Source organism: Aethalodelphis obliquidens, unplaced genomic scaffold (assembly GCF_003676395.1).
Source record: "Aethalodelphis obliquidens isolate GAN/ISIS:26980383/991018 unplaced genomic scaffold, ASM367639v1 scaffold7, whole genome shotgun sequence".
NCBI classification, from domain to species: Eukaryota; Metazoa; Chordata; class Mammalia; order Artiodactyla; family Delphinidae; genus Aethalodelphis; species Aethalodelphis obliquidens.
In genome coordinates, this window is record NW_020837951.1 from 8,983,968 (window position 1) to 9,005,672 (window position 21,705).

The following is a 21,705-nucleotide window of genomic DNA, read 5'->3' on the forward strand; positions in this document are numbered from 1 at the left end:
CGGCAGGTGGACTCTCAACCACTGCGCCACCAGGGAAGCCCCAGGGCTACTTTCTGTTTATATTAAACTCATGTTCTGTCTGGTCTATTAGTGCTGCTTCTGGTATTGGTGGGTTAGATTCTTGTCTTCCTTTTGGTGGACCAGCTCTTCTGGCGTCTGTTTTTCCCATGTGAACTCACTGTTCCCTAGACCTCTCAGCTCCATTGGCTGGAAATGGAGCTGAGCAGAGTGGCAAGGAAGCTGGTTCTTAACCTCAACTGCACACTAACATCACTGGGGAGCTTGACAAACAACTGGCTCCTGGGTCCCTCCTCCAGAGATTCTGCTTTCTGTGATCTGGGCACAGGAAGTTTTAAAAACTCTCCAGGTGATTCTAACGTGCAGTCAATGTTGCAAACCCTTGCGCTCCCTCCAGAGAAGGACAAGGAGGGTTATAGAGGAATTGATGCACCTTGGATGTTCCAATCTGTGTCAACTTCTGCCCGAGTGTCCTCCCCAATCAGGAAATTCAGACCTTCGGGAAAGTGTCCAAGACCTCTGCCCCAGAACCACCTTTCCTGAGACCTGTGTCTCTGGTTGCACTTACTTGGCCCAAGATGTGGGGAGAAGGGAGGGGTCCAGCCCAGCTGTTGTTTTGGTGGTGAAAGGATGAAAATGGTGAAGGGATGGTGAAAGGATGAAAATGACCCATGCAGAGCAATGTGTGTGTGGGGGGGGCGGGGGGGGGCAGATGAATGAGCAAAGCCAGAACGCCGCTCGCCCACGCAATCTCTCACCTGTAGCATTGGCTGTCTTTCCCTCTGGCCTGTTGCTGTTCACCGAGCCCCTTCTAGCTTTAGTGTTGGGTGCTGTGGTCCACCAATCTTCCTGTCGCTTTCTCCGGCATCTCCCTGAGTCGGGCTCAAGGGAGAGAACCAGCAGCCCGTGGCAGTCCACCTTCCTGCCCCCACCCCACCGCCATCGTGGATCGCGTTGGGCGCCGCGGCTTCAAAAAGGAGCCAGATAAGGGCCCAGCTCTCACTCTTGTCTCTGGTGTCTTTGAAGCCAGCGGACACATGTCCATGGAGGCCCAGTGCTTGTCATCATGATCCCTGGGGTGGTCCCAAGCCTCATAGCAAGTGCCACTGGGGCCCATTCTTCTTAGGCGCCTCAGCAATTGAGTCCAGCCCACCCACTTCAAGAAACTCATTCAAAGAGCGTCTGCTCATGCCTGCTATTTCTCTAGGCTTGTATTGGGGGCTCCGTTTGAGTGTACGTGTGGCTGGGGAGGACTGTGTAATAAATGAGACATATACCCCTTCTTCCAGGAGCAGATAACATAATGAGAGGATCAAATGGCTCCAGTACCGCCAGTGGATCAATGGGTTTAAAATGCAAGGTGTACAGTGGCTTGAAGGGGTCAAGAAGGACATCCCAGAGGAGACACATGAGCAAGTCTTGAAGGATGAACAGGAGTTTACCAGGCAGAAAAAACGAGGGAAAAGTATTCTAGGCAGAGGGAATAGCATATGCAAAGGCAAGGAAGCAGAGCTTAGGGTTTGAGGAAGCACTAATAATTCAGCAGGGAGATTTAGTGGCAGGTGAGGCTGGGATGGGAGGTGGGGGTCAGACCTAGGACAGTGGTGGACAGAAACCTGGGGGGCTCAGATTTCATTCTTAGGGTGAGGGGTGAAGCACTGTCAGTGGAGCAGTCCTATTGGATCCTGGCCATGAGGAAGACGGATGAGAGGGGACGACATGGGCGGCAGGGGAATGGTTAAGGGGCTGATGCTGTCATCCAGGGAACAGTGTCGAGGCCAGAACTTAAAAAGAAGTAGCGAGAAGAATAGTGGCTGAGTTTGAAAGCAAGTTTAGATGAGAGAACTGTCCAGCTGTAAACAGGGTGATCATAGATGGCTCCAGGTGGGGGTGTGGGTGACTCTCGTGAGAGATGGTGGAGCTGCTCCGGGGATGGGGAAGTTAGGAGGAGGGGAACAATGTGGGGCCTGGGGGAAGACGGTACATGCAGCTCGGGACGTGCTGAGGTCAGGGCGAAACATCCAGGTGGCTCCAGGTGGCGGCTGGGACTACGCGGCTGGATCTCCAGGAGACTGGCCACGACAGAGCTAAGGGTAGCTGAAGACACAGCTGCTCCCAGCTGCCAGGAGGATGCAGAGGGGGAGAAAGGTGAGGGTGGGGCTCAGGGAGCCTCTAGTGTTTTAGAGATGAGCCAGTTATGGTGGGAAATAGCAGGCAGAATTAGGGGGAGTAGGCATGGCTGGGGTGTGTGTGGTGGGGGTGGAGTGGGATGGGCTAGACCGTCGGCTTCGCAAGGACAGGGACGTCAGTGGTGTCAGTCATTGCTGAGTCCCCAGTGCCCGGCTCGGGGCCTGAATGTGGAAGGTCCTCATACAACACGGCTTGGACGGTTGGGTGAATGTACGAATGGTGCTCCACCCACCTCACCGTCCTCCCCCCTCGTCACAGAGTGGTGGAGGGCTCCTCCATCTCTCCAGGGAGGTGTCTCACCCCTCTGCCTACAGCCTCGCCCCACTGTGTAGCAGATGCCTCTAGAGGGTCTAAACCTACACCTGCTCCAGATGCCTTGTGATCACACACTCCCCCTCCCACCAGGGCCAGAGCTGCTAGGGGCAGAAGGGGGTCACCTGACCCAGGCAGCCAATCAGAGTCTGTCCGGGGACTCTTGCCTCTGGGTCTTGTGAACTGAGAATGTGTGAACTTGGGTGGCCATGTGAGCATGTATGTGCCACATATGCTGGTGCACAGAGCACGGGAGAGGGAGGGCCAGGGTGTGAGAGAACGAGAAGCAAGAAGACGCCCAGACAGAGACAGACGAGGCAGTGTGGGTGAGACAGAGGAGGAACAGGTGTTCCTGCTCTGGCCCCTTTGAGGCTAGGCTGTGTCCTGCTTTGCGGTCCGAGTGTCTTTTGGGTCTGGCCACTAAGCCCACCCTGGCCCAGGCTGTAGAGTGTGGACTTCAATTTCTTGCTGCCCAAAGGCCCATGTGTGAGGTGCTTCCCCCTGGCGACCCTGAGCAGTGCAAATTCTGTGTCTTGGATGTCAAAGGCTACTACGTGTACTTCCTTGGTGACCCGGCACTAGGAGGGACTCTTCAAACTCCATGTTGAGTGTTCTTCGTGGGTTTCTCGTGGAATTCTCTGGGCTGTTCTCCCTCTCCCACTGTGGGAAAAAGACCTGGGGGATGCCAGAGGTGGGGGCCTGGGCTGGAGGTGCCAGTACCCTTTTGGGGACTTTCATGGTCCCAGTGAGATGAGAGCTAAGGGTCACGCGATTCTCGCCTTAGTCTGGCATGAACAGGGTGTCCAGCCCCAAACTGCAAAGCCACTTATGAAAAAGGTAAAGAGCTATGGTGGTGAAACCTCACCAGTCATGTGCTCACAAGGAGCCTGTGTGCGTCCAGGGCTGGCAGCCCCTCCCTGGCATTTGGGGTGGCATATTGCCAGCAGGTGAGCAGTGGAGACAGGACAAAAACCACCGGCGCTGGATGTGCTTGCATGTCCCCCCACTCCCGGCAGCCAGACGGCCCCGGCTCGGCACAGACAAGGCTCGGGGCGAGCCAGAGATAGAAGCGCCCCTTTGCGTTCCTTGCTGGCGACCCATTAAAATGCACGCGTTTCACATGCTTTTATGGAAACTGGTGTTTTCTCCCTCCAGAAGCATTCCAGAGGGCTGTCGCCAGAGAATGGCAGGGCTCTCTTCGCTCCTCTGGGATCCTTCTGGCTTGTCACCAGGTCATCTAAGCTAAACGGGGGCAAAGAAACCCACCAGCTCTTTCTAGAAGGCTGGAAGGCCAGGGTGCTGGCCAACCCAGCCAGCAGCTGGGATGAGCTGGAGAGAGCTGGAGCCCAGAGCATCCCCCGGGGGAAGCCGATCTCGGTGCCTCAGAGACAGCAGCAGGCTGGGGAAAGGTTAAAACAAACGTTTATTTAACAAATTATATTAAGACGACAATCACGCAGTGAAACTTCCCTTTGCCAAGTACTGGAGTCACCTCAAATAAATACACGCGGTACGACGTTGTTCCTAAGCTAGTGACACAGCCACCTGCCTGAGGCCTGTCTCCCGGTGGTGACAGGCCCCACCGGCACGGTCGCAACAGGTGAAGAAAACTGGCCACCCGGGGCGTGGTGAGCGTGGGCACCCGGCCCCTCCAGGCCCTGGGGAGGTGAGCTCGGCTTTCGTGCGCCCGGCAGGCACGGGGCTGCCGTCAAGGCCTCTCTGTGCCTCACCCTTGGGCGCACCAGCTCTCAGGGGAGCTGCGGGCTGGGACCCCTGTAAACCGTGACGGGCAGCCCGCAGCCCCGGGACTGCACCCAGCTCCCGTCCCGTGCTCGGCGAGACACTGTCACACCAGCAGGGCCAGTGACAGCTGGGAACCCATTACTGGACTGGAGGCAGGTGCTCGTGATGGGACAGCTGGCACCGGGGGCTCTGGGGCCAGATCCCGCCTCTGCCACTCACCAGCTTTGTGCCTGTGGACATGTCTCAGCTTCTTCATCTGGAACCGGGAGCAAACATCTGGAACCGGAGTATTTGTTTTTTTGGGGGAGAGGGGTGGTGACAGGAGAAAATGTGCTTCAAGTGCCAGCCTAGCGCCTGGCAAGGAGTAGGTGCTTTGTACGTGTTGGTCCTCGTCGCCCCCCGCCGTCTTCTGAAGGACACGGGGGCAGGTGGTGGCCATCAGAGCCTCCCAGCAGGGTGGCCCTCTGGGGAGCTAGGGCGGGCGCCTAACCCGCTATTTCTCCCCGCCACCAGGGTGCTCATCCCTCCAAGTGGAGGCTGTGGCTGGTACCAGTTCCCGGACTTGGTGGAAAAAGCCTTGTTATAAATTTGCAAGTGAACCTGGAGACAACTGCTTGCTCCTTATCACCGCTGTGCTGTTTCCAAGGCCTTTGGAGAGAGACTTGGAACGTTCAGGGGGAAGAGAAGGCGGCAGGGGGTGCTGTGCTCCGGTCAGTCCTTCCGGGAAGGACGGAGGCTGCTGCCTTCACGTCTCCGAGAGAACCCCTGCCTTCCCTCCCCACGTGAACACAGGGTTTGTGAAGAAAAGCACCGTCCCAGAAAGACAGAGAGGTGGCTCGGTCCCGAGGTAAGCGAGCTCCACTTCCACACGGGGCAGGCGGGGCACGTGGGCACCCACCTCAGAAGGAAGGGTGCAGAGTTTGGAGCAGCCTAAAATCCACCACGGACGCGACTTCTTAACACTGTCACTGCTTCATTGTCTTAAGCTGCCGTCATGGCGACGTTCACAGTCGCTGTTAGACCCAGACCGAGTCTGGCACGTTGTGGAGGCCTCTCCAGCTCGCCTGAGTCCACAGAGGTTTGCCCTCTTCCCGGCAGCCCTGCAGCCCTGCCTTGCCTGCCTGTCCCAGAACTGCAGGGTGGCCCGGGGCTGGCGGGGGGCTGGCGGGGGCTGGCGGCTCCTCTCCCCAGACACACCCTCACTGCTCTCTTGCTCCCTGACAAGGGGTCCCACGGGGCTGTCTCTGGACCTCCTAGGGCCCATCGGAGCCGCCGAAGTGCTTGGTTCTCAGTCAAGGGAGAACGGCCGTGGGGTGTTACCTGTTGGCGATGATCCCACAGCTGGGGTGTGAGGAGAGATGCAAGGACAGAGCCCACGAGCCGACACAGCCGGACAGAGGGGAGCGGAGACGTCACCCCTCTGCCGGTTTTGGACCAGCCCCGCCCGTCCAAACGGCAGCAGCAGACACAGGGTCTCCGGGCCCCACGGGGCTCCCTCAATTCCCCAGAAACAGCCTGCTCATTTCAGTGGGTACATTTGAGACCGGTTCATCGGCTCTGTCCTGGGTAAGCACCGATCCCAAAGGGTCCTCATGGGGACTTTCCATCCCGCGCCTCCCGGGCCCTGGCGGGTTCCACCAGCTAACTGCCTTTTCCTGCCACGTGGCCACGCGGGAAGGCCAGCCCCACGGGGGATGTCCTCAGGTCTCGGGGGCAGTGGGGAGAGGTGAGCACATCTCTAGCGCCCAGAAATCAGGAGGTATCGAAATGAAGCCCAAGGGGCAGCCGTGGGGGAAGAGTGGAGGGGGAGGGGGGTGGTGGGGCTGATGCGGGTCTGTGAGGGATGTTCTGCCCCGGCCTCACTTCTCAGCCAGAGGCGGCAGCTCCTAACTGCCGGCCAGGTCCTGCTGCGCCCCAGCCAGCCCTGTGCCACCCTAGGAACTGCAGGGAGGAGGGGCTGTCCCTGGCTGGGCAGTGGTTCTCCTAGGCTGCCTTCCTATGCCAGCGACCAGACACATATCGAACCTCACGTCCAAAGCGCCAACCATCTGGTGACCCCCAAGATGTGAGATACCAAGTCCTGGGGAGTTAGGACAAATTCCAACGGCCAGACAAGGCAGCCACAGGGTGAGGACCGAGCCTCCAGGGAGGACAGCGGCCCCGTTCCCATGGCACCCATGGGACTGGCACCCAGTCCCAGCCGGCACTGTGGGGAATGCCAGCATGGCCGCTGGCCACTCGTGGCAGAGATGTCAGTTCTGGCCCCAGTTTGGTGACCTGGGTCAGACGGACTTTTCAAAACAACTGTTCCTGTTAGCAGAGGCCACTAAGACACAGCCTGGCTCTGAGAAGCTGGGTGACCGCGTGTCCACGTCCCTGGGCACGGGCTCACAGAGCCTCTTTACCCACGGCCTGGTCACGGTCAGAGCACCGGGCCGGGCAGTTGGAGCTGTCGTTGGCACGTGGGCACTGCAGAGATGAGCCCTTTGTGGGGATGAGGGTGTGAGGTGAGTGAGCCCAGCGTCCTGGCAGCAAAGCTCACGTCCAGGCAAGCACCTGGCCACACGGCCGTCTCGCTGGGAAGGCAAGTCCTCTCTGGGCCGGTGGCTGGGGGATGGCTGTCCCCCGACCTCAGGGCATCCAGTGTGTGAATTGAGGGGCGAGTCTGAGGTTGTCCACTTGGGGACCCGCTGGCCGCCTCCTCCCACGTTTCCTTAGGGTCCCTGGGAAATTCTCGGGCACTTGATGCCGTTGGCATGAGCGATGTGTTCCGTGGGTCTGGGGCGATCCGTCAGCCCTGGAGGGCCCTGTGCGAAGCCGCCAGCCCCTCAGGGTCTTCCGGGAGGAAGCAATGGCTTAGTGGTGGTGACGGTCCGGAGAGCAGGGAGCCGGTGGCGTCACTGGGCGGCCAGAACAACTGTCCAGGGCCCTCGGGGTGACTCCCGTGGTGGGTAGGGTTGTTCGCAGGACAACTGGTCATCACACAGACATGGTAGGAGCCACTGGTCACTACAGCACACACAGATTAGTCGAGATTATGAACAGCATCCCCAGGGAAGCGGGGTGTCACGTCAGGCAAGCTGATGACCGAGGAGGTAACAGCTCAGCTGCCCAGAGTCTCCCAGAAGCGCCAAGCGGGGCAGTGTGGATGGGCGGCGGGAGGGACCGGGCGAGGGGGGCGCTCAGTAGTCTGGGCAATGCATCTTCTCCCCGCAGGTGGCCCCTCAGGACTGGGGGATCTGCTGGCACCGGGTGGGGCTGGGTGGGAGCCGGGCGGCGGCGCTCTGCTCCGTGCGGAAGCTGTACTCGTACTGCAGGGGGAGAGGGTAGAGCAGCACAGTCAGGGCTAGAGGACACCAGAGAAGGACCCCCCCCCCCCCACGGCCTCGGACAGGCAGGCGCAGGCCCTGAGGACACGGTAAGGGCGGCCCTCTGCACGTGCACATGTACTGCAGGCGTGAGCTGTGCACGTGCACGGCGGGCGGGGGGTAGACGCCTTTGGTGCTGCAGGTGGCTGGCTAGTTAGTGACAGTTGGTGCCTTCTGGGCCCTGCCCGCCCCCTGAAAGGTGAGCTCTCGGCCCCAGCAGCGCCCAAAGCCGCGGTGCCTGCAGCGGACGCGCGCAGCTGCCCACGTGCGCCCTGCTGCCCCCCGGCGGATGGTCCCCACGCTCCTGCTGCTGGAGGATTCCCACGGACGGGAAGAGACAGAGCTGGGGCTCCATCCCAGACCTGACCTGGGCTAGCCGCAGCCACCAGGCTTGGGGGACCCCTGGACTTGCTGCTCTGCTCACTGCTTCCTGACCTGAAGACAAACACCGGCTGACATGGGACGCAGGGAAGGGGCACCACCCCACACCCTGAAGCGCACTCCGCACTGAGCTCCCAGCACTTGCTCGCACGTGATGGACCTGGGGCTCCGTGAGCCTGGGCCAGGGCGGGCGCCGGCGGAGTGTACCTGTGCCAGGCCCGCCCTGCTGCCCGCCCGAACCTGAGCTCAACCCTCCCGCCTGAGACCCAAGCCTGCCTACCTGACCCCGGCTCACTGAAAAGACAGAAGGTAGCTTCCGAGTCTGGCGGAAATTTACAGAAGGGGTGGGGACACCTGTGGTTCACCTTGAAGGCCAGGCAGGATTTCAACATCCAAACGTTGGGCAGGGCATGCCAGGAAGAAGAGGGGGCACAGGTGAGGAGTGCCCGCCGGGCAGAAGGGCCAGGCCCGAGGCTGCGGGGCTGGGGAGCAGGGCCATGGGAATGGCCTGGACACCACGCAGGGCAGCCACGTGGGTCCACGGGTCTTAGAAATGAGTTGCTTAGATTAGGTCAGTGGTTGTTAAACATTTAAAATAATATTTTAAAACTTTTTAGCAGTAGAATTGCCATAAAACGGGCTTCCCTACGTAACGCAGTTGAGCTGCCTGGTTGAACTCAGCCACTACTTGAAGTTGTCGCCTCGGAGACCCCCGGGGGGGGGGGCTGCCAGGAAGGTGACGTGCAACCATCCCAGCACGAGGGTGACCGTTGGGTGCCCACCCAGCAGGGTGCAGACCCCAGCCGCAGCTGTGGGCTCCAAATGCCCTCCCGACCCCCAAAGTGAGCTGCCTGCGGCAAGGAGGCATTTCTGAGGGCCATGCAGAGCAAGGAGCACAGCTACGGGCTGAGGGGCTTTAGGGATCGTTCTAGAAATGAGGGGAAGCAGAAGCTTCCGGAGGGTTTTACTCCTCCCAAGGGGAAATGGTGGGGAGGCCGAGGCAGCCAGCAGACTACCACTGCAGCACTGCGTCCTCAGCCACCCTGCCCGTGGTCCCGGAGGCCGACCCAGGACCGACACAGATCCAGGCTGGCGCTGGGTGCGGGGGCGAGGCCTGGGCTGGCCCCGGCTGTCCCGTGTGAGCAGCAGAGGCGAGCAGCCCTGAGCAGCCACAGGGACCAGGTGACACTGGTGATAGGACTGTGGTCCCTACAAACAGAAGGGGCGGGGAGGGAAGGACTTGACGTGGCAGGGTGACCTCAGGCAGGTCTTTCCTCCTCTGAACCTCAGTGAACTCATCTCTAAAGAGGGGTCACATCAAGAAATAAATGTTGGCGATGATGTGGAGCAAAGGGAACCCTCGTACACTGTTGGTGGGAATGTAAATTGGTACAGTCGCTAAGGAGAACAGCATGGAGGTTCCTTAAAAAACTAAAATAGCACTGTCACATGACTCACTTCTGGGAATTCACCTCAAGAAAAGGAAAACACTAATTCAAAAAGTTCTACGTACCCCCGTGTTCACAGCAGCATTATTTACAATAGTCAAGATATGGACCAACATAAGTGTCCATCAATGGATGATTGATGAATGGATAAAGAAAATGTGGTACATATACAGTAGAATATTCCTCAGCGATAAAAAAAAAAGAATGAAATCTTCAATAAAACTGAAAGCTGGTTCTTTGAAAAAAGAAGCAAAATTGATAAACCTTTAGCCAGACTCATCAAGCAAAAAAGGGAGAGGGCCCAAATCAATAAAATCAGAAATGAAAAAAGAGAAGTTACAACTGACACAGAAATACAAAGGACCATAAGAGACTACTGCAAGCAACTATATGCCAATAAAATGGACAATCTGGAAAAAATGGACAAATTCTTAGAAAGGTACAATTTCTCAAGACTGATCCAGGAAGAAACAGAAAATATGAACAGACCAATTTACAAGTACTGAAATTTAATCTGTGATTAAAAAACTCCCAACAAACAAAAGTTCAGGACCAGATGGCTTCACAGGCGAATTCTATCAAACATTTAGAGAAGAGTTGACACCTGTTCTTCTCAAACTAAACTATTCCAAAAAAATTGCAGAGCAAGGAAGACTTCCGAACTCATTCTATGATGCCACCGTCATCCTGATATCAAAACCAGACAAAGAAAGATACCACAAAAAAAGAAAATTACAATATCACTGATGAACACAGACGCAAAAATCCTCAACAAAATACCAGCAAATTGAATCCAACAATACGTTGACTCACGTTGGATCATACACCATGATCAAGTGGGATTTATCCCAGGGATGCAAGGAGTTTTTCAACATCTGTAAGTCAATCAATGTGATACACCACATTAACAAATTGAAGGATAAAAACCATATGATTATCTCAATAGATGCAGGAGAAACTTTTGATAAAATTCAACATCGGTTTATGATAAAAATTCTCCAGGAAGTGGGCATAGAGATAACCTATCTGAACATAATAAAGGCCCTATACGACAAACCCACAGCTAACATCATACTCAATGGTGAAGAGCTGGAAGTGTTTCCTCTAAGATCAGGAACAAGGCAAGGATGTCCGCCCTCATCACTTTTACTCAAGGATGTCACAAAGAAAGAAAACTACAGGCCAATATTGCTGATGAACATAGATGCAAAAATCCTCAACAAAATACTAGCAAACAGAATTCAACAGCACATTAAAAGGATCATACACCATGATCAAGTGGGGTTTATTCCAGGAATGCAAGGATTCTTCAATATACGCAAATCAATCAATGTGATACACCATATTAACAAACTGAAGGAGAAAAACCATGTGATCATCTCGATAGGTGCAGAGAAAGCTTTCGACAAAATTCAACACCCATTTATGATAAAAACCCTGCAGAAAGTAGGCATAGAAGGAACTTCCCTCAACATAATAAAGGCCATATATGACAAACCCACAGCCAACATCGTCCTCAATGGTGAAAAACTGAAACCATTTCCACTAAGATCAGGAACAAGACAAGGTTGCCCACTCTCACCATTCTTATTCAATAGTTTTGGAAGTTCTAGCCACAGCAATCAGAGAAGAAAAAGAAATAAAAGGAATCCAAATCGGAAAAGAAGAAGTAAAGCTGTCACTGTTTGCAGATGACATGATACTATACATAGAGAATCCTAAAGATGCTACCAGAAAACTACTAGAGCTAATCAATGAATTTGGTAAAGTAGCAGGATACAAAATTAATGCACAGAAATCTCTGGCATTCTTATACACTAATGATGAAAAATCTGAAAGTGAAGTTAAGAAAACACTCCCATTTACCATTGCAACAAAAAGAATAAAATATTTAGGAATAAACCTACCTAAGGAGACAAAAGACCTGCATGCAGAAAATTATAAGACACTGATGAAAGAAATTAAAGATGATACAAATAGATGGAGAGCTATACCATGTTCTTGGATTGGAAGACTCAACACTGTGAAAATGACTCTACTACCCAAAGCAATCTACAGATTCAATGCAATCCCTATCAAACTACCACTGGCATTTTTCACAGAACTAGAACAAAAAAATTCACAATTTGTATGGAAACACAAAAGATCCCAAATAGCCAAAGCAATCTTTTTTCTTTTGCGGTACACGGGCCTCTCACTGTTGTGGCCTCTCCCGTTGCGGAGCACAGGCTCCGGACGCGCAGGCTCAGCAGCCATGGCTCACGGGCCTAGCCGCTCCGTGGCATGTGGGATCTTCGCTGACTGGGGCACAAACCTGTGTCCCCTGCATCGGCAGGCAGACTCCCAACCACTGTGCCACCAGGGAAGCCCCAAAGCAATCTTGAGAACGAAAAATGGAGCTGGAGGAATCAGGCTCCCTGACTTCAGACTATACTACAAAGCTACAGTAATCAAGAGAGTATGGTACTGGCACAAAAACAGAAATATAGATCAATGGAACAGGATAGAAAGCCCAGAGATAAACCCACGTACATATGGTCACCTTATCTTTGATAAAGGAGGCAAGAACATACCAGTGGAGAAAAGACAGCCTCTTCAGTAAGTGGTGCTGGGAAAACTGGACAGGTACATGTAAAAGTATGAAACACTCCCTAACACCATACATAAAAATAAACTCAAAATGGATTAAAGACCTAAATTTAAGGCCAAACACTATCAAAATCTTAAGAGGAAAACGTAGGCAGAACACTCTATGACATAAATCACAGCAAGATCCTTTTTGACCCACCTCCTAGAGAAATGGAAATAAAAACAAAAATAAACAAATGGGACCTAATGAAACTTCAAAGCTTTTGCACAGCAAAGGAAACCATAAATAAAACCAAAAGACAACCCTCAGAATGGGAGAAAATATTTGCAAATGAAGCAACTGACAAAGGATTAATCTCCAAAATTTACAAGCTGCTCATGCAGCTCAATATCAAAAAAACAAACAATGCAATTCAAAAATGGGCAGAAGACCTAAACAGACATTTCTCCAAAGAAGATATACACATTGCCAACAAACACATGAAAGGATGCTCAACATCATTAATCATTAGAGAAATGCAAATCAAAATTACAATGAGATATCATCTCACACCGGTCAGAATGGCCATTATCAAAAAAATCTAGAAACAATAAATGCTGGAGAGGGTGTGGAGAAAAGGGAACCCTCTTGCACTGCTGGTGGGAATGTAAACTGATACAGCCACTATGGAAAACATTCTGGAGGTTCCTTAAAAAACTACAAATAGAACTACCATACGACCCAGCAATCCCACTACTGGGCATATACCCTGAGAAAACCAAAATTCAAAAAAGAGTCATGTACCAAAATGTTAATTGCAGCTCTATTTACAATAGCCAGGACATGGAAGCAACCTAAGTGTCCATCATCGGATGAATGGATAAAGAAGACGTGGCACATATATACAATGGAATATTACTTAGCCAAAAAAAGAAATGAAATTGAGTTATTTGTAGCGAAGTGGATGGACCTAGAGTCTGTCATACAGAGTGAAGTAAGTCAGAAAGACAAAAACAAATACTGTATGCTAACACATATATATGGAATCTAAGGAAAAAAAAAAAGGTCATGAAGAACCTAGGGGTAAGACGGGAATAAAGACACAGACCTACTAGAGAATGGACTTGAGGATATGGGGAGGGGGAAGGGTAAGCTGTGACAAAGAGAGTGGCATGGACATATATGCACTACCAAACGTAAAATAGATAGCTAGTGGGAAGCAGCCGCATGGCACAGGGAGATCAGCTCGGTGCTTTGTGACCACCTAGAGGGGTGGGAGGGAGGGAGACTCAAGAGGGAAGAGATATGGGAACATATGTACACGTATAACTGATTCACTTTGTTATAAAGCAGAAACTAACACACCACTGTAAAGCAATTATACTCCAATAAAGATGTTAAAAAAAATTATCTAAGGAGGCAAAAGATCTGTACTCCAAAAACTATAAGACGCTGATGAAAGAAATTGAAGATGACACAAACAGATGGAAAGATACACTGTGTTCTTGGATTGGAAGAATCAATATTGTCAAAATAACTATACTATCCTAGGCAATCTACAGATTCAATGTAATCCCCATCAAATTACCAACGGCACTTTCACAGAACTAGAACAAGAAAAATCCTTAAAATTTGTATGCAAACACAAAAGACTCTGCATAGCCAAAGCAATCTTGAGAAAGGAAAGTGAAGCTGGAGGAATCAGGCTCCCTGACCTCAGATTATACTACAAAGTTACAGTAATTAAAACAGTATGGTACTGGCACAGAAAAGAATATATAGATCAATGGAACATGATAGAAAGCCCAGAAATAAACCCATGCAATTATGGTCAATCAATCTACAACAAAGGAGGCAAGAACATACAATAGAGAAAAGACAGTCTCTTCAATAAGTGGTGCTGGGAAAACTGGACAGTTACATGTAAAAGAATGAAATTAGAACATTCTCTAACATCATACACAAAAATAAACTCAAAGTGGATTAAAGACCTAACTGTAAAACCGGATACTATAAAACTCTTATAGGAAAACATAGGCAGAACACTCTTTGACATAAATCGTAGCAATATCTGTTTGGATCTATCTCCTAGAGTAATGGAAATAGAAACAAAAATAAATAACTGGGACCTCATTAAACTTAAAAGTTTTTGCACAGCAAAGGAAACCATAAACAACCTATAGAATGGGAGAAAACACTTGCAAATGATGTGACTGACAAGGGATTAATCTCCAAAATATGCAAACAGCTCATACAGCTCAATATCAAAAAAGCCCAAACAACTCAATCAAAAAATGGGCAGAAGATCTAAATAGACATTTCTCCAAAGAAGACATAACAGATGGCCAAAAGGCACATGAAAAGATGCTCAACATTGCTAACATAGGAATGCGGATCTAAACTACAATGAGGTATCACCTCACACTGGTCAGAATGGCCATCATGAAAATGTCTATGAATAATAAATGCTGGAGAGGGTGTGGAGAAAAAGGAACCCTCCTACAGTGTTGGTGGGAATGTAAACTGGTATAACCAGAGAACAGTACTGGAGAACAGTACGGAGCTTCCTTAAAAAACTAAGAATAGGGCTTCCCTGGTGGCGCAGTGGTTGAGAGTCCACCTGCCGATGCGGGGGACACAGGTTCGTGCCCCGGTCCGGGAAGATCCCACATGCCGCGGAGAGGCTGGGCCCGTGATCCATGGCCGCTGAGCCTGCATGTCCGGAGTCTGTGCTCCCCAACGGGAGAGGCCACAACAGTGAGAGGCCCACGTAACGCAAAAAAAAAAAAAAAAAAAAAAAAAAAAAAAAAAAAAAAAAAAAAAAACTAAGAATAGAGCTACCATATGATCCTGCAATCCCACTCCTGGGCACGTATCTGGAGAAAACCATAATTCGAAAAGATACATGCACCCCAATGTGCACTGTAGCACTGTTTACAATAGCAAAGACATGGAAACAACTTAAACATCTATCAACAGACAAATGAATAAAGAAAATGTGGTATACACACACACACACACACACACACAGTAGAATACTACTCAGCCATAAAAAGGAGTGAAATAATGCCATTTGCAGCAACATGGATGGAGCTAGAGATTATCATACTAAGTGAAGTAAATCCGACAGAGAAAGACAAATATCATATGATATCGCTTACATGTGGAATCTAAAAAAAAAGATACAAATGAACTTATATACAAAACAGAAATAGACCCACAGACATATAGAAAACAGATTTATGGTTACTAAAGGAAAAGCAGGGTGGAGGGATAAACTAGGAGTTTGGGATTAACATATACACACTGCTATATATAATATAGATAATCAACAGGGACCTACTGTATAGCACAGCGAAATATACTCAATATTTTGTAATAACCTATAAAAGAAAAGAATCTGAAAAAGAATATATGTATGTATGTGTATATATACACACATACATAACTGAATCACTTTGCTGTACACCTGAAACACAACACTGTAAATCAACTATACTTCAATAAAAAACTTTTTTAAATAAAAAATAAAATAATGAAATCTTGCCTTTGTGACAACACGGATGGACCTTGAGGGCATTATGCTAAATGAAATAAGTCAGACAGAGAAAGACAAACACCATCTGATCTCACTTATATGCGGACTCTAACACACAGCAACAACAGCAACCACAAAACCAAGCTCACCGTGCAGAGAGCAGACGGGTGGTTGCCACAGGCAGCGGTGGGGTGGGGTGCGCGAAACGGGCGAAGGGAGTCAAAAGGCACAAACTTCTAGTCACGAAATAATTACGCCATGCGGGGGGGATGTACAGCCTGGTGACTACAGTTATTAATACTGTACTGCATCTTTGACAGTTGCTAAATCTTAAAAGTTCTCGTCAGAAGTCAAAAAATTGTTACTGTGTTTGATGAGGGATATTAACCACTTATTATGATGATCGCTTTGCAATATACACAAATACTGAAACATGTTGTACACCCGCAACTAATACAATGTTATATGTCAATTACACCTCGATAAAAAAAGGTGGCTTGATGATCTCTACTCCCGGGGCCTACTGTGAAGGCAGGACGAGGTGCGGCAGGTTAAGGGCCCGCCTGCCCCAGCAGCAGGCAAGCACTCGCTGCACATCTGCTGGCTACGTGGGGGAGCCCATCAAAGTAGCCCCACTTTCCTGCTAATGACCATGGTCTGGGGAGTCCAGCTCCCAGGAGGCTGGAGGAGTAGTGCAGCCCCGGACCAGGCCTTCAGGCAAAGTTTGGGACAATACCGCCACCTGGTGGCTGCTCAGGCGCATCACGGCTCCATCGGCACCCATCACATTCCCTGCCCCCGTGCTGGGCGCTGGGGCCAGGTGAGAGCCCTACAAGAGTGGCAGGGGATGGACATGGGCACACCGGAGCCTTTAACCCAAATGGGCAACACAGGACGAAAGCAGCTTGGGGGAGAGAGCATAAGAGCATTTCTGCCAATGGCCGAGGGTGGTCCCTGAGCAGCACCCAGGGGGTGCCACAAGCCCGGCTGGAGACATATGGAACCAGGAATAAAGGGATGGGAAGTGGAAGCACTTGGGGGGCAGGGTATCTGGAGTTACAGGTGTGGAGCTGTTTCGAGAAAAGCACCCAGGGTCGGAAGACAAGAAGATGGGCCCGTCACTTGGGGCCAAGAAGGGAGGAGGAAACCAGCCCTGACGATGGACCCAGGGGCCAGGGAGGAGGGCAGCAGTGCCTGAGCTGCACAGGCCGGGGGCACGGTAGTTAAAAACACATGGTGATCTTAGCAGGGGCAGTTCTGGGTGGGCAAAAGTTCAAGAGAGCAGTGCTGACGTGCACAGGCGAGTGTGGTCTCTCCTCAGGCGTGGGGAGAGGGTGGCACCCAGCTCTGAAGAGGCTGTTAACAGCAGGCTGATCCGCCTTTAACACACGCAGGTCCTGACTCAGTAGGTCTGGGGTGGGGCCTGAGATTCTGCATCGTCAACCAGCTCCCAGGTGACCTGATGCTGTGGGTCAGTTCCTAGCCCAATCAGTGAGATGTAGGAGCGGATGTGGATGGGAGTGAGCAGAGAGGAGACCAGAGGCATCAGGGCTGAGGGGCTGCCGAAGAGGGGCTGGGGGAGAGGGTGGGGAGGGCCTCGCTTTGGCTGCTTTGAGGCCTTGCCTGGGAGACGCCCACCTGGGGCCGCCCGCAGCAGAGGTGAGGGAGCGAGCCCAGTGCCAGGCGCCCTGCAGGGGCACCGTCACGTGCTGGGGAGACAGCTGTGGGCTGTGCCACCTCTGCTCTTCCAGAGTGTCCGGCTCCCAGGGTGGCGGGGACGCCCAGGGCAGCGAGGCCGCCTTGGTTAGTTGGGGGCTGGTCACAGAGAGCGCGTGGAGGGAGACGGAAGCCCGCGCTCCCAGACGTCCAGAGCCGGCCCGGAAGCGGGCTGCAGACCCGGACGCTGCCCTGCCGGTGTGGGCCTGGCAAGTGCGCTCCCGATGGCAGGGTGGGGGGCGGTACGAGGGGCGCAGGTGGACAGGCCAGGGTGGAAGGGCCCTGGTGGGGGGTCGGAGGCCAGTCTTTGTGGCCAGGGGTAGGGACACGGTCACTGCGAGAGGGGGGTATAGAAGGGTCTTCAAGGACAAACTGCTAAACTCCTGTTTCTCTCACCCTCGGGGGCGGGGGGAGAATCAGGAGTACACACGCCGCCTCCTCCTGACTCACGGCCCAAGTTCGCCGCCGCCCCAGGAGGGGGCCAGGGACCCGCCGCACAGATTGCTGTCCGCCCACCCCTGCCCTTGAGATTCTTCCCTTTGTAGGTTATCTTGGCTGGAGAAAAGCACCTCTTGTTTTCTCTAACTCCCCAAATGAAATTTCAACATATGTCCCCCGTCATAATCCCCCTTAGGCCGTGGATAACCCTTCCCACAGACGCTGTCCTCTGCCTGGGATTGCTGGCCCCAAAGTGTTTGCCCAAGAGACTAGGGCCGCTTCTGGAAGCCCTTTCACTCCCTTGGGCAAACACTGAGTACCTTTGAAGGTGGATTTGGGCCCGGATCTGTTGACTCAGGACATTAGCCTCCTGCATGAGGAAAACCTGCACTCGCGTACAAACAGCAAATCCTTTTTGAATTAAAAAAATTTTCAATTAAAAAGCATTTTGGTTCGTAGAGCTGAGCCCAGCCGAGCAGCGCCCGGCCCTGGCCACAGTGCCCTCTGGTGGGCATGGGCCATTATCACAGCAGCAGGAAGTCCAGGAAAGAGACATCGCTGTCAGGGGCTCTGTGGGGCTTCCCTGGGCCGGGGATGGTGGGCCCCTGGCAGGAGACCCTGCCACCAACTTATCAGACCTCTCGAGACACAGCACGCGATTCCCAGATTCCAAGAGCCTTTCGTCACGGTGAGGCCAGCATCCTGGCGGTGGGAGATGCCGACCTTGGTTTCCAGCTGCACTGGGGAGGCCAAGTCACTCTAGCCCCAGCCTCATGGCAGAAGGAGGCTGATCAAACCCCCCACCCACTCTTGAGAGTGAAAAAGCAGTCCTCCATGTGCATCGGAATCAAGGGTCTGAACCAAAGCCAGTGCTGCCTGGACCCTGCCTGGGGTCAGGGTGGGGTTGAGGGCAGGGCAGGCACCGGCATTTCTTAAAAGCATCCAAGGGGCTTTAATGGTTAAGCAGGTAGAGAACCACGACCTGAAACCTTTTGCTAAATAAAATAGAGGGAAAAGAAGTAAAGGCAAGCACACACCCTCCCACCCTTCCCTCCCTGGGTCCTGTTAACTACCACATCAACGAGAGGGCTCCAGACAAGGAACAGCAGTACGGGATTGTTTCTAGAACCTGAATTTTGAGATGTGGAAGCTGAGGCTCAGGGAAAGATCAAACTTCCCAAGGTCCCCGAGGGCTGGATGAGGCCAGGGGCGGGGACAGGCACACTGCTGGTGGGGCAACCAGCCTCAGGACCGGTGTCTACACGCACCTCTCAATACGGGTGGAATTCCGAAATGGGGGACAGGTGGGGTCACAGAAGGGCCTGGAGGGATGTGGCAAGAGCGGGTCTGAAGGAGCCCAGGCTGGGCCTCAGGGCCCTGGCCAGGTGAAGACAGGTAGGGGGAAGTAAAGGAACAAGACACCAGCCAACTTGAAGTCTGGCTCAGGGCTGGAGTGACAGTCACGGCGGGTCCCCAGGGCAGATGGGCGGTGGGTGAGGTTCTGAGCAGTGGCCCCGGCCGTCCCCACAGCCTGCCTTTCCCAAGCCTGTCCTGGCCCCATGGGCCAGGCCATGACACCTGCTGTGTCACCCTGGGTTCAGCCCCGCTGGGAATTTCAGCTCCGGGAAGCTTCCTCTCCTCACACGAGGACTCTGTGTCCCCCCATCTGTTTCTGGAAGCCTGGCTGCTGGATCTCGGGTACCCCTGGAGAGGAAAGGGCCAGGTGCCATTGTGAGGAGTGGGCCCTAAGGGGCCTCACGTGCCACGGCGCAGGCCTCCTCGGTGTGCTGGGAGGGCTGACAAGCCTGTAGGAGGGCTCTGTCCCGAGAAGGGCTGTCACGTGCAGACTGGGGCCTGGGGGATGAAGGGAAGCCAGGACTGCCCCCCAGACCTTGCGGGGGGGGGTCCTGAAATACCCCCAAGCTGGGGAGATGCCTTGTTCATCCCCTCACTTGTTGAGAGCCCACAGCTGGGCCTGGAGGTCAGGGCTCCTGGACTACAGCCCATGAGCCCTGTGGTCACTAATAAGGGAACAGGAGGGGTAGGAGCTGCCGTGTCCCAAGCCAGGGTCGGGGACAGAATCCTCACGCCCAGTGAAGCTGGTACTGCTGTCCTTCCCACGTGAGCACAGCGGGGCTCAGAGAGGGGAGAAGCCTGACCGAGGCCACCGGGGTCGGGAAGCAGGAGGGTCCCACAACAAGCCCACAGCGGGGTCGGTGCGACCCTCGCGGGAAGCCTCTTCTGTGTTTCCCTTCTGGCTTTCCTGCTGGGCTGCTCAGCTCTGACCCGAGAGCAGCAACCCCAGAGTCAGAGACCCTGAGCCCCACCCAGCCCCCCTGCTCAGCCTCACCCTAAATGAGGGGCTGAACAAGGACCCCTCGCGACCCACCTGCTCCAGGAGCAGGCACCACGTCTGTATGGGCACGGGGCACGGCTGCCAGATGAATGCATGGACCACGTGCCGATTCAGGCCGTACCTCTTTTGACTCCGGGGCACCCAGGTCATTCTCATCAACGCTCATCAGCACCCCGTCCCCCTTTCCTGCTCTAAGCCGGGGACTCCCGGGGGGGGGGATGGTGACACCCACCAGCACCCTACACAGCCTGCTGCCCTGGGCTCAGTGCCGCGAGAGCCCCCCCCACTCTCAGGGCACCCTCAGCTCAGGAGCACCTCCACCTAGGAACCGACAGAGCATCAAAGAGCGGTGAAGTGACTCCTACGTCCCCACCTGGGCAGAGCCCCAGCCCCTGGTCTGGGAGTGAGGTGTCAAAGGTTTCTGCACAGACCTTTCCCCACACATGGCTTCTCAGATCTCCCCTCCCTCTTCCTGTCAAACACCACACCTCTGTGCCTTTTCGAATGCTACTCCCTCTGGGACATTCGTCGTCCTCCAGGGAGGATTAATCACTAGCTTCCAGGGCCCCACATCACTTTCCATCTCCTCCTTAAGTGCAGGGTCAGGATGGGGCCTCAGACATTTCTGTAGCTTCAGAGGCTGGTAGAGGCTGTGGCCCAGAATAGATGAATGAATGAATGAATGAATGAATGAATGAATGATGGATGGATGGATGGTACAGGCTGTGGGGAGGGGGGAGGTGAATGGGTGGATGAATGAGTGGATGGAGACACAGGTGGGTGGATGGACGGGTGGATGGATAGGTGAGTGAAGGGACAGATCAGGCTCTGGGGACAGCTCAATGCAAAGGAGAGAAGACAGCTAGCCTAGGGACTCAGTTCTCAGGTAGGGGGCAGGTCATTCTGGTCTTCAGTCTTTGGAAGCAGCAGTGTGGGCTGTGGGTCCTCTGAATTCCCACAGCCTCTGAGCGTGATGGTGTGATGGCCCCTAATCCGTGGTATTTAACTCATGGAGGCAAAGTGCTGACCCCAGGGCTTGTCCACATCACCCCTGTGAATCGTGAAATTATGAGTCGACATGTGATCTGTGTTTGTATCTCCATGCACAGACATGGGCAAGCTGGAGGTTCACACACTAGTGGCCTGTGTGGTGTTTAAAATAGTTATAAACATTGAAAGTTGAAGAGACTTTGCATAAAATGCCAGCATTTTCCAGATTTTATAAAACAAATAGGGGGCTATGGCGATTTTGGACCTTCATTCTTGCACCCCAACCCTTAGCCTCACACAGGTGAATGAAGGCTGCTTCCTTTAGAGAGAGGCGTGCTTTCCAGTTTGCCGCAGTCCCCACCGTTCCCTACGAACTGCCCAACCAGAGTGTCAACTGCCATTTTATCCCTGTGAGTGCATTTTGTGTGGGCACATGGGGACAAAGTAAGCAAGAAAGTGAAATATTTCTGCACCCATGACTCTTAAAAGTAGAAAGATGAAAGACAGAGAAGGCCATGCATTTTAAGGAAAATGGGGGAAAGCACATTCTGTGGTGGCACTAGGACTGCTGCGTGATTAATAACAAGCTGACTTCTCCTGGCCCCTCCCAGGCTGCAAGGCTGGGGGCCCAGGGGGTA

The 21,705-nt window shown here is 53.0% G+C and overlaps 1 protein-coding gene across 4 annotated transcripts in view; it reads right to left on the reverse strand.

Annotated features, from left to right (window-relative positions):
- Window positions 1-7,100: 7,100 nt before the first annotated feature.
- MVB12B (multivesicular body subunit 12B) overlaps window positions 7,101-21,705 on the reverse strand; it is a 176,853-nt gene continuing 162,248 nt past the window's right edge. For all 4 annotated transcript variants that reach the window (XM_027104855.1, XM_027104850.1, XM_027104851.1 and 1 more), the window contains one exon: window positions 7,101-7,574. In XM_027104855.1, the coding sequence (XP_026960656.1) occupies window positions 7,488-7,574 (87 nt within the window). In that variant the 3' untranslated portion in view covers window positions 7,101-7,487. The remainder of the gene's footprint in view (window positions 7,575-21,705) is intronic.